This window comes from Pinus tabuliformis, chromosome 4_2 (genome assembly GCF_031772625.1).
Source record: "Pinus tabuliformis cultivar Carrire ecotype Pingquan chromosome 4_2, CPIR1, whole genome shotgun sequence".
Classification (NCBI taxonomy): Eukaryota; Viridiplantae; Streptophyta; class Pinopsida; order Pinales; family Pinaceae; genus Pinus; species Pinus tabuliformis.
The window spans coordinates 16,570,587-16,583,865 of NC_142304.1; the positions used below are offsets into that span (position 1 = coordinate 16,570,587).

The 13,279-nt window shown below is 38.8% G+C and overlaps 1 protein-coding gene across 4 annotated transcripts in view; it reads left to right on the plus strand.

Annotated features, from left to right (window-relative positions):
- The first annotated feature begins 5,513 nt into the window (after positions 1–5,513).
- LOC149168144 (protein BREAST CANCER SUSCEPTIBILITY 1 homolog) overlaps positions 5,514–13,279 on the plus strand; it is a 136,390-nt gene continuing 128,624 nt past the window's right edge. The window contains exons 1-6 of one of the 4 annotated variants that reach the window (XM_089428132.1): positions 5,514–6,063; positions 6,633–6,686; positions 7,091–7,161; positions 7,283–7,396; positions 7,654–7,960; positions 8,085–8,232. In XM_089428132.1, the coding sequence (XP_089284258.1) occupies positions 5,972–6,063; positions 6,633–6,686; positions 7,091–7,161; positions 7,283–7,396; positions 7,654–7,960; positions 8,085–8,232 (786 nt within the window). In that variant the 5' untranslated portion in view covers positions 5,514–5,971. The remainder of the gene's footprint in view (positions 6,064–6,632; positions 6,687–7,090; positions 7,162–7,282; positions 7,397–7,653; positions 7,961–8,084; positions 8,233–13,279) is intronic. The other 3 variants (XM_089428130.1, XM_089428129.1, XM_089428133.1) reach the window with 3 other exon arrangements.

A 13,279-nucleotide genomic window follows, 5' to 3' on the forward strand; every position in this document is an offset into this window, starting at 1 on the left:
AGGCAGCCAATGAGCAACTTTAGGCTTAGATTTGAAGATTGGGATCCCGAGGTATTTAAATGACTCCCAATTTCGGATTCCATCCATTTCTAAAAGTCTTGCTATGTCAGACAGCTCTTTAGTCGAACAATTCCAACCATAGATAGAGCATTTTCGATAATTAATTTTGCTGCCCGAGATCAGCCTGTAAATGTCCAGTTCCCTCTTGAAGTGTCTGGCAGAGATCATGCTGGCTCCTCCAAGCAGCAGAGTGTCGTCGGCAAATTGGGCATGATTAATGTCTTTCACCTTGTGAGTAGTTCTGAGGCCAGGCAAAGTTTGATTTTGCTGGTTATGATCTAGTTGGAAACTTAGCACCGAGGCCTGGACAGCATATAGAAGCGGAGACAATGGGCATCCCTGTCTCAGGCCCCTAGAAGCTTGGAAGAAATCAGTAGAACGGCCGTTAACCAAAGGCGCAATCCAAGGCGAGGCAATACAGGCTTTCACCCAGTTGATGAAGTTTGTTGAGAAGCCTAGCTTCTTCATCACAGCAAACAAAAAATCATGTCTCACCCTGTCAAATGCGTTAGCCAAGTCGAGCTTAATCACCATACCTTTCTCCTTTCTTTGACAACTAGAGTGAACTGCTTCTTGGACCAACACAATGTTATCCAAAATCTTTCTGCCTTTTATGAAACCGCCTTGGTTTTCAGGGATGATGTCTGGCAAAATATTTTTCATCCTGTTGGCTATTATTTTGGAGACCAACTTATAACTGGAATTGCACAAAGATATTGGCCTAAATCTACTGAAGTCAGAGGCGCCTTTCTCTTTTGGGATCAGAGCTAGAAAGGCTGAGTTGATGCCACCGCCTATCTTTACACAATTCTGGGATTTTCTGACCATCCTCAGTAGATCTTTTTTGATTATAGACCAGCAAGTCAAAAGGAACCTGACAGAGAACCCATCTGGCCCTGGGGCTTTATCAGGCTCCATGTTGTTCAATACCTCCTCAAGCTCTTCCATACTAATCGGAGCTGTCAGCATGTCGTTGTCCGAATCCTTTACACATTTGGGTATTAAATTGATCGGATAGGAGTGGGGATCCATAACTGGTTCTTCAGGAGCCGAATAAAGATCTTGGTAGAAGGAATATGCAGCTCTCTTGATGCCTTCGAAATCCTTAATCACAGTATTTTGGTATTGAATCTCTGAGACAGATTTGAAATTCTTTCGGGCTTCCGCTTGCTTATGAAAGAAGCTGGTGTTCTTATCTCCAGATTTCAGCCAGAGGTTCCTAGACTTCTGTTGCCAAAATTCTTCCTCCTCCCTGCTAGATCTATGAACCTCTTTTTGGAGCTCGACTTCTTTTAGTAGCATACTTTGAGAAACAGGATTATGCTCCATATCTAGTTGATGAGCAGCAAGCCTATTTATATTTTCTTTTCTTTTGGCTGTGGGGGATTGCAGTCTTTTAGCCCAATCTTTAAGATTTCTTTTTAGAACCCTAATTTTCTCTTCCCACACATAGAATGGAGAACCATAGACGGGCCTATTCCAAGAGTTAGAGACCACTTCTTGAAAGCCTTCTTGCTGGATCCACAGCGGGCTGAACCGAAAAGGGATGGGGCCAAGATTGCAATCGAGGGAAAGCTCGAGAAGAATGGGCTTATGATCAGAGGTAAGATTTGGGAGAATTTTAGAGGATGCCATAAGACCGCAGGTTAGGAAAGAAGAGTGGACAAGGAATCTATCCAACCGGGCAGCAATGTGATTGGGGGCTAATCTTTTATTGGACCAAGTGAATTTTCCTGAAGAAGGTTTAATATCCTCCAGGTCCCAGCCCAGCATTATGTCTTCAACCAATTCTCTGGCAGGATCCCTGACAATGGAACCTCCCTTTTTCTCAGCAATATCAAGGGTGACATTCAGGTCACCTGCAATTATGATGTTCTCGGGGTTTTGCTCTAAAAGAAATGAATGAAGCGAATTCCAGCAGATTTTTTTCTCACTTGGCAAAACAGGAGCGTAAACGTTAAACATACTTACTTGCTGACCAGAATCCTTGTGGAGAAGCTGAGTGAAGAGCCAGTGAGGGCTGCTTTTTTCTTGAATAAAGTCATATATGGTGCTGTTCCAGAAGGTGGCTATTCCACCAGAGGCGCCTCTTGCACTAACCGCTCTTCCATGGCCTTTGTTCCAAAAAACTTTACTAGATTGGAGGAGAGAAAGATCCTCCAGCTTTGTCTCCTGGATGAGGAGGATTTCAGGCGAGTATATTCTCACTATATCTTTCAGGGCTTCCTCTTTCGACCTGCTGCCTAAACCTCTGCAGTTCCAGGAGACGTATTTCATTATTTACTTTTTTGGGGAGATGAGGCTCCTATTGGAGCCTTGTTGCTCTTGCGCCCAGATCTGGTATTCATCATTGATTTGAGAGTTTTTTGGGAACCTTGGAGGACATCTTTGTAAGTTTCTTCCTCTCTCTGTTTCTTCTTGGATTTCCGCCCTCTAGTCGTCTTGATTGGGGTGGCTAACGAGTTGTCAGTTTCAGAATCTCTCTCTTCTGAATCTCCTTCAGAGTCTGAGGCTAGACTAATGTGTTCTTCATTGCCTTCATTTCCCCTCTGACACTCCTCGGGTGGTGGAACTGATGATTCTACTTCATTTAGTTTCCCTTGCTTCTCCGTATTTCCGGTTTCCTCTTGGTTCTCCTTATCATCCATCTTTTCTCCAGAGGGAGATCCGTCTTTAGAAGCAGCAGCGGCTTTTGGGTTGAAGTGAGGCTTCCCCGTTGGGACGGAGGTGTTCTGTCCGGGAGGCTTTGGAATAGCCTTTCCCTTTCTGATTTCTTTCCATCCTTCTTCTTCAACTGTGTTCCCTGTTGGGGCTTTTGGGCAATTTCTCTGGAAGTGTCCATGCTCATGACAGGTTCGACATTTGAAAGGCAGCTGTTCGTAGTCCAAATTCTGGTAGTTCTGCCATTCTCCAACTTTGAGTTTAATCGCTTCTGGTAGCCCGGCTTCCAGGTCGACTTCCATGCAGATTCTAGCACATGTATATTGGCCCTTGTGATCAGCTTTGTCAATGAATCGACCCAACCCATTACCAATCTTCTGCAGAGATTGATAGCTCCAACAGTGAAGAGGGAGATTGGGTAAACGAACCCAGACCGACGCCTCCTTGGGGACATCAACGGATGGGTCAAAATCAGGACTCCATTTATTGAGATACAGTCCCTGATTTCCCATAAAATACGGCCCGTTTCTGAAAACCAGATCGCGGTCTTCCTTGGTGGTAAATTCAAAGATGAAATAGCCTCGCCCTAGAGCATAACAAATCACATTATTTTCCAGCTGCGGTCTCCAGTTTCGTTGAATCCAATCGTCTGTGGTTTTAGTGGACGACCATCGGCCCATAAACTGCCCTACCAAGCCTCTGTCAGACAACGCCAGAGCAATTTTAATCGATTGTTCCTCTGGAAGTGCTATCTCTGGTATTTCATCGAGCTTTTTTATGAATTTCAGCACTTCAACGTGCTGATGCTTCTTCCCTTTCTGCGTTAACAGTCTTCTGAAAGCATCTGCGGTGGATAATGGAGGGGTGGGAGCGGACTCCCCACCCCCGGGACCGCTCATGGCAGTGTCCAAGAGCTTTGGCGGCGACAAACCTATAGTCGGCTCCGCGGTTCAGAACAGCAGCGCGCGCGATGCCAAATTATTATTAATACCATGCAAAAAACAAATAAAGTTGACACGGTATTGACCCATGGTATTCACGTGGAATGTAGCCTATTTAAAGGGGGGAATTAAACCAACATAAATTAAACCAGCATCGAATATTTTGATATGCCAACTAGCATAGAGTGAAAAAAGATTTGATCCCTCTGCCTGCTTGGTAGATCCAACTAGCGTAGAGTGAAAAAAGATTTGATCCCTCTCGCCGCTTGGTAGATCCAACTAGCATAGAGTGAAAAAGATTTGATCCCTCTGGGTGCTTCGTAGATCGAATATCTTGATATGCCAAAATGCATAGAGTGAAAAAAGATTTGATCCCTGTCCGCGCTTGGTAGATCTAGAGTAAAGATGGATCTATGTTGGTATAAATAAGTGAAAATAAAAATTTCTTATATTATTGTGTGCATAGATGCATTTTATCTCTAGATTTATTGAGAGGAATCAAATCTCTCTAAGTGCAAACTTTTTAAGTTTTGCACTCAAAAAGATGTTTGCATTTTGAGAGATTTGATTTCTCTCTGTGCTTGGTAGATCGAGAGTTAAGATGAACCTATGCTGATTCTACTTGACATGGAATTTACCAGTACTATGACATTATGTCTTGTCTAATGAAGTATTGGTCAATAGACCTTTTTGTATGTATCTAATTAATACATGGACATTTGGGACATAAAACATTAACTTTTGCAATTGGTCTAGTTTCGAGCCTGGTAGGACTAAGAGAATGATTTTGATATTATATAATCTAGTATTAGTTTAAATAAAAAAATTTTTTTTACCAAAAAAAAATTAGCATTAATAGAATTTTAAATCAAATTTAATTTAAAAAATAATGACCATTTGCTTATATCATATGACTTAACAACACCACTAGACCATTTGCTTATATCATATGACTTAACAACACCACTAGCAATAATGTAATAATAATAATACTAGCGCAACCATATAAATTAAGTCATTGATATAACCATTAAAATAATTACCTCATATACATCTCACATTGCCCAAAAAACAAATCATAAAATTAACTAACTTATAGCTTTAATTTAAATTATTATTATTGTTACAATACCATGAGCTAATACCATGGATACCACATCCCAAAAAAACCATAACTCATGTTCATATGACAATTTTTTAGATTAATTGATTTAATTAAAATGACAGAAAGTACATAACTACTTCTAAGATAAATCTCAACCATTAATTTATGGCTATTATTAAGAATATTTTAAAATACTTCTAAGATAAATCTCAACCATTAATTTATGGTTATTATTAAGAATATTTTAAAATATTTAGTGGACAATAAATCTTACCATCCACCTAATAATTATTAATAATAAGTTAACATTTTATAATCTCCAATCCAAAATAAACACTTATATATCAAAGTAAATAATGTAATAATAATAATTTATTTTTAAAATGATAACAAAATCAAACATCAAATTGGCATATTATATGACAGCCTTGTTTATATAAAACAAGAAATTCATTTCTACTTAATTATTTGATTATTAATATCTATTAAAATACATATTCTCTTTTTTTTTTAAAATTTGAAATTAAAAAAAAATACATATTTTTAACGATTAAAGTTATTATTATAAATTTATTAATCATTATATATCTAAATTGAAAAAAAAACACCTTATTTTCAAATTCCATTACCCGAATTTCCTTCCCATCAACATTCTCCTTCCAAGACTCTACTATGACCAGGAAACCTTCTCGAGCACGAAATCACGATGGGTTCGTAGAAATGTTCCTCGCGCACGAACAATATACGTGCTTCCCCACGACCATCACATACTCCACTTCATCTTATGAAGTTGCAAGCAACAATTGTTTTTGTCGTATAGGTCAAACCAGAACATCAGCTGTATTTATTTTTCATTCACCTTACTAAGCTCTGGAATATGTATCAGATATTATTTTTTCGCTTTTAGATAAGCACAACTACCTGAAAGCGATTCGTTACGTTACGTGTTCAGTAAAATCAACGCAACGATCAAATCGAATATATATGTCACACCACTCTTTCAAGACTGTCCGAATCAATCGGATCCAATCGAAACTTCTGTTAGGCATCAAATCTGAAGGTGTCAAAAACTAAATTTAAAAGGTTGAACGTGGACGTTGAATTCATTCATGTAAAACTATGAACTAATATTTGCGGCAGCCTCCTTCATGGTCCTTTATCTTTGCTTCTTTTCCCTGGGATTGAAGTGCTGAATCCAATATCCATGGAGTCCACGCTCGGCAAATCATTGATTCAGGATCCTCTGGAAGACTGCCCCATTCAGAGAATGGCAGAGGAACTCAAGTGCCCTATTTGGTGGGTTTCAATTTGTTGTTAATCCCTCCCCTTTTCAACGTAGGATAGACTTCAAAAATGCCATTCTTGGAGAAAATCCACAGACGATATATAAATCAATTCAGCTGTAAAAACATGTGATAACGGCCATCCAGTATTTTCGATCTTTCTCGTTATCTGGGAAATGATAATATCGCATAGACTTCAATGACACACCCTTCGTTTTGTTTGCCCTGATAAAATCAGCTCAATGCCTAAAAGCGATTTATCCCTGTAAACACTTGCCCATCTCAGAAATTTTCCCATTTGAAGATTCTGTGATTAGTGTCTGTCTGCATCCTATTTCGATTAACCGATGACCATTCCCATTTTTTTTCTCATTTAGATTGCTGTGTGATCTGCAACTTTATTCATTTTATGCTGAAAAAGGGTTGCCCATTTCAGGTTTTCCCCGTTTAAATTACTGCCTGCCCAATGCTTTTATCCCTATAAACGGATGCCCATCTTTGTTTTTCTGCTTTTAAAATAATGTCTGCCATTTAATTAGTTTTTGATACTTTTCTTACATGCCTGTCTGGTTTTGGTTGCAGCCAGGGCTTGCTGAATCGGGCAGCTTCACTTTCTTGTAACCATGTATTTTGCAGGTAAGTCTTTTGCATATTGTTGAGTTTTTAAATTATGCTCAGGTAGATGCTCAATTCATTTTGTATTTTCTTGTCTTAAGGCGTGGTTTATAGATTCTATTGTCGGTTTTATGTTGCCCTGTTAAGGGTTTAAAAGATATGCTAGATGTATGAGATCTGTTTGGTAAAGTATGAAGAACGTGGAACTATTATATGTGCCCTGCATGTTTTGGCATTTGGTCAATTGTCAATTTGATATGACTATACAAAAGATTTATGATCCTTGGGGTCCATGTTTTATATTTTCTACATCTTATGTATATATTTTTCTTTGATGATAAGTTTTCAGCTTTCATTCCCGCTTTGATAAACAATTAACCGTTTAGAAGAAAATTGATACTCTGGTAAGGATGTGGTGTATGCAGCTCCTGCATTGTGCCGTCCCTAGAGCAGAATTCCTCGTGTCCTGTTTGTAAAATGCCAGTGGGGCCGAGAGGTATTATATTAGCTTGACATGCATTCATTCTTTATATTTCCTCTTGCTCCTATGTTTTTTGTTTTTGAACATAGAGTTACCTTGAAGTTTAAATATTGTTGATTAACTGTATTTTGAGCAGAGGCCCTGCCAACTCCACATATGGATGCCTTGGTGAACATTTATAGAAGCATGGAGGTGGCAGCTGGAATCAGTCTTTTTAATTCTAAGCTCACTGCACAATCGGATGCTACAGGTCAGTCCAAAGATTTGTTAAGTCCATTTTGGTCAATAGTAAGCATATCATTATCTAAGTTAGAACACGTTTGTCAATTTAAGGATTTCTTAGTTCCATTTGTCCTACTGATTTCTATTCCTAATATGGAAGTTCAATCTTCATTTATATTACTTCCACGCAGCACTGCATAGGTGCTGAAATTTTATGTGGATGCCAATGATCAGGGTCATCGTTCCGATTCAAAGCTTAGAATGCTTTTGTTTGTCTGATGATAGAGAATGCTAACAAGGAAAACCAAGAAGGATTTAATTGCCCTGATACTCTGAAGCGGAAGGCACCTGGATTACCAAAAGCAACACTTAAGAAGGCCAAAAGCTGTGGTCAGAATCACCATACAAAACAAGTTCACTCACGAAAAGCTGCGTCAGAGGCCCACAATTACCAAATCAAGTGCGTGCCAACTGATCCTGATCGAAGTGACCAAACTATTGCCCAATGGAATTCAAGTTCTCAAGATTACCATCTCATATCAGACAACTGTGTTGCCAATCTAGATATGGAAACCAATAATTTTTTTTCAAGGTTCTGCCGCTAATGTGTTAAATGCTGGAGTCATATTATATATCAAATTGTTCAATTTTTTATATTACTTAGTTTTGCCTTATTTCTGTTTTCTCATTTCCTTCTTGTTAACCTATTCTTACAGAGATGCTGAAAGTTCTAGAGGGACCCATCATAAGGCACCCAGGCAACTGGAGACTCATAGTATATGTTCTAAAGTGAAAGAGGCATCCCTATCTAGCCTGACTCACAGATTGGTTTTCTGTTCATCTGAGATAGATGATGCTGGAAAGGTATTCTAACATATTCAAACTATTTTTGTCTTTTTGAAACAGTTATGGTGAATGAATTAAACGTCATGAATTATGTTTGTCTGGTTTGATAGATGGTCAAGTTTCATATATATATATATATATATATATATATATATATATATATTATCAAGTATTGTTGGATTATTTTGCAATTTCTAGCATGTGTCAGTTTATATTTGTAATGAACTTGAAGGGCTAGGAGCTTTCCTCTCCTTGCTTTTGGTTCTTGATTTTGAATGACATTGATAGTATTTGTAAACTTTTTTATCCTTTAGGGTCTGCGCTAGTACCTTGGATATTTGGTCTTGCAGTACTCATTCTTCCAGCTGCAATGAAGCTTGATCCCTCGCATAACTTATCTGTGCATTGAGTTCTTGCTAGGAACTTCTTAGTAGGACGCTCAAGAATTCAAATATTGCATTATCCTTTTATATGCTTGAAAGAGTGAAAAGCATAATTATTAATTTCAACCACTCAATATGTTACCTTTCTATTGGTGGTAGCTATTGTGAAAGCTTTAATATATGAGCATGATAGATATCAAACCACTTTGGATCTACTGAAGTCAGGTGCTTCCATAACCAATTAAATTAAAATCTTTGCAACATTCCAATACCCAAATTGGAACTACAATTGCAACTATTGAAATAACCAAAATGGAAACAAAAGTAAATAGCTAAAAAGCAAAGAAAAGAGCAGGGAACCTACAAACTGTAATGTCCTCTTCTAATTAAATGGCCCAAGGAGGATGAAGTAGCCTATCCAACCCTATAGGCTATAGTCATTTGTAAAGGGGGGAACCCATTATTTGATGTTATTGGGGTAACATTGGATAATTTGGGGTAATTGGAGGAAAACTTGTGGTAAAAGCCAAATTTGGGGCAAAATGGAGGGAAACTTGTTAGCCCCTCAAATTAAAATTAGGAGGGAAGACCCCAAAGGGAATCTATAAAAAGGAGAGAGGAGAATCATTTTACTCATCATGGATTGTGGATTTTTCTGATTTGTGAGCTGAGGCTCTTGGAGGGTTTTAAGACCCCTTTCTTTCTAATTGGTTTCAGTGGTGAAAGATTCCATCCTCGCCAATCAATTCTCTCTGCTCTGTTTAGCAAAGTTTTTGAGGCAGCACTTATCAATCTTGTGGCAACAAGGATTCTGAGGCAGCAAGTGTGAGACAGCAAGGTTTCTGAGGTACTATCTGAATAATGAAATATTTCTGAGGTAGCAGAAGAATTCTATGTGGAAGTGCATTAGTACTAAATACTAATTGGCAACGAAATACCCCTGAGTCTCTCCCTGAGGCTGCGGCCCATCTTGGATGTGTTTTTCCCTGTGGCGGCACATTAATTTGAGGCACTATTGGGCAGTGAATACTCCTGAGTCTCCACCTGAGGCTACGGCCCACCTTAAGGGCATTTCCTTTGGCAGCTTAGGCTTAGAAGGCAGGAATCTGCGGCAGCAAGATCTCCTGAGGCTCTATTCTGGACAGTGACGGCTTGACTGAGCCGTCCTGTGGCTGCGACCATTCCTGAAGTTCTCTTGATGGAAGTGGCAAACGTATGTTGAAGTATCTTTGAAGGTAGCAAGTTTGTGGGGAGAAATTGCAGTGGCGGGCACTGTGAAGTGGCAGTAAGGAAAACGAAGTTTGGTTGATTTGCCTATAGCAGCGGGAGCCAAGGTGCTATTACTGAGGCTGGTTGTAAGGTCAGAACATTAGAATTAGGGCAGTTGGGTTATGCTGCTGCAACAACCATTGTTGTGAACGTAAACGTTGGTATGATATTGGGAGAACTGTGGATTTGTAGTCCTATTATGTGTTGTTGGATTGCCTACATTTGCATGAATTGATAATGAGTTTATTTTGTTTGAGCATTCAATATTATCTCTAATTGCAAAATAGATGGAATATTGTGATACTGTTACAATATTGTCACGTGCTCTTGTAATCCTAAGGGTAAAATCTCCTAAAGGATATTACACAAAACCAGGGCTGGATTGTGTTTGCAAATCCAAGTAATGGAGGAATACTTCTCCAATAAACAAAAATGATAGTATGATATGAGACATATGACAGGCAGAAACCCCTATTTATATTAATAGAGAGGTAAAACCCCCAACATAGAGTTTATGCCACTAATAAGAGTGATTAGGCCCTAATATTGGAATAATATACTATAAATGCCTAGTGCTGGAACATTATTTTAATGATGAGCTCACATACAAAATAGCTCATGTACATGTACATAGAGTCTAATACTTAATAAGGATGTCGTGGTTTGGTACACAACATGCAATCCTCATTATAAAGCTTTGCCCTCAAAGCTGAAAAAGCAAGAAATATAGAGGGCAATGTTGAAAACTTGCTAGAAAAACTGAAAAGGTGTGTTGTCACCCCAATTATAGTCCAAAGTATATGATATAGTGTCTTGAAAGATATAATATGCAATGTTCCCCATTGATTAATTTCCCAAAGAAGGACGGAATAGCCTATCCAACCCTGTAGGCTATAGTTGATGATAAAGGGGGAAACCCATTATCCATTATTTTGGGGCAACATTGGGTAAATTTGGGGTAACTGGGGGCTAAATTTGTAACCCCCTCACACTAAAATAAGGAGGAGGGACCCCATAAGGAATCTATAAATAGGAGAGAGATGGAATCATTTTATTATCTTTGTGGATTGGATATTTTGTTTTGTGAGTTGAGGCTCTGAGGATTTTAAGACCCCTTTTTCCCTTGATTGGTTTCAGTAGTGATGATCCCACCCTAGCTAATCCTCTCCTTTCTATATTTTGTTGAATCATAATATTCCGAGGTATTTTCTTATTTGGTTTTGGCAAGAAATGACACAATTTTCTGTGGATTGTTTTGGACTAAGAAATTTTTGTGGCATTGAGGCTTGGTTGAGGAGAATCCTGAAGCAACGAAACCCATCCTGTGGCATCTTCTCATATTGAACAACTGTGATAGGACGACAAGACGGATTAAGGTCTCTTCCCAAGTCAGCGGGCATATTAAGGCTCTTATTTAGGGTAGTGAGATAGGCTGGGCATTATGGTGCCGCGAATTAATAGTAGAACTTGTCTGGGCCATTGAAATCATTACCAGTGACAACAAAGGCCCTCTATGGCATCATCTGAGGCTAACGTTTCTGCTTGAGGCTATTTGAGGCAGTGGTACAACAATTGAACGTGTCCTAAGGCAGCGGACACTTGCTTTAGAGTGGTTGGGTTAATGTAGGGTCTTTGAAGGCCAACCTGTGACAGTCCAGGTTCAAATTGGGGTAGCGGAACACCCAAACATATCTCCAAGACAACAAATTTACATTGAGACCACAGTAAGATTTGTTACCACAAAATCTAGCAGATATTGGAGATGGAAAATCTACAAGACAAGAAGCTAAACTAAGTGCTAACAATGGGGTAGAGGCCCAATGTCACCTTAACCAAAACTCCATGCTCTTTACAGACTTTCACTGATGGGAGGAGTCTTGGTAGGATAGGATCACCTTATGAAAGGTATTCTAAGGTTAGGGTATAAGGTGATAGGCTAGAATCTCTTAAGAAAGACTCAAATTTCAGGTATAAGGCTTCACCAAGAAGCAATGCGCTTTCTATAAGAGACCTAGGAAGAAAATGCACAAAACCTAGGGTTTGTTGATTTTGCTTAGGTATAGGAGTTACTGAGGTTAAGGCAATTAAGAGAAAAGGCTTCTTATGATATACTTCAACAAGTACCAAGCTCATACAACCTTCAAAGAAGTCGCCATGTTAAGGAAGAGAAACTAGGGCTTTCATCTTAGGGCAACACCTAGGGCAAGAGACTTTATGGAGGAAACTTAAGTGGACACCCACCAAATTTATAGGTCAAGTAGCCAAGACCCTCCACTTGATGTTTAAGCTCTCAAGTTCCAACAAAACCTCTCCCAAAGGATTTCGCTCTAAGCCCTAGTTAGACATCCTAGCCTTAAGAGGGCCAAAATTTCAAGAGGAAAATTTATGGATGAAAAATGAGAATTATTACCAAGGAATCGGATTAGTGCCTTGTCCTTTGGGCATATGGAGTCAAGGATGTTCAAGATAAGCTAAATCATTTCTAAGGAGGCCAAAAATTAATGCCTTAGGTATCGGTTTCTAGCATTTACTCACTTCTAAGCAAAATGGAATTTGATGGAGAGTTACAAGAGTTCCTCCACTAGGAACATTCATTACATGTTATACAATGAGTAACATATGCAATTCTCAACTAGATAGCCTTTCAAAAATTAATTTTCAATTATTAGGGCACAAATAAGCATAATCTAGAAGCAACAATTCCTTTTTTTTTTTGGTAGGTAAGACCCATGGGGGATTTGAACCAATGACCTATCACATGAAGTGCCTTAACAATGCACCCATTCACCATCAATCCAAAGCCCCATGGGCAGAAGCAACAATTCCTTACATTAGACAATTTTAAGAAAAAATTCTTCAACAATGGGTTCTTACAAGATAACATGTAGTATATCCATCCATTCACTAAAGAAATAGCTCCAAAGACAATCCAAGATAGCTTCCAAACATTGAAATGCATCCAAGAATACTCCAATAGCCAAAAAGAAACAAGTTTGAATTCTTTTCAAGAGGTCCAAATTCTCCAAGTGGTGATGAGGATAAAGATCAAATGGTCTCTCAAATATATGCATGTCCAATGATCTCTAATTTAGCTTAAAATCCCCTCAAGTCATAAAATAAGGGGATAATACTAAGTGAGGTACAAGCCAACCTCATAGCCAATGTAAAAACATAATAATTAACCCACAAAGAGAGGTCGAAATGCTGACGTCATGCATGTTTAGGCCCTTCTAGGGCATGTGTTGGGCTCCTCCAATACCAAAGTGAGTGCAGAAGGCTCTATAAATCATGATATAGAGGTTGGCCCCTAAATCTCCTTGTAAATCATCCCGTGGACCCTCGTTTTGTGTTTGCTTCAAAAAATGGGTCTCATAGGTCTCCTGGTGATAGAATACCCTGATTTTGCTACAACG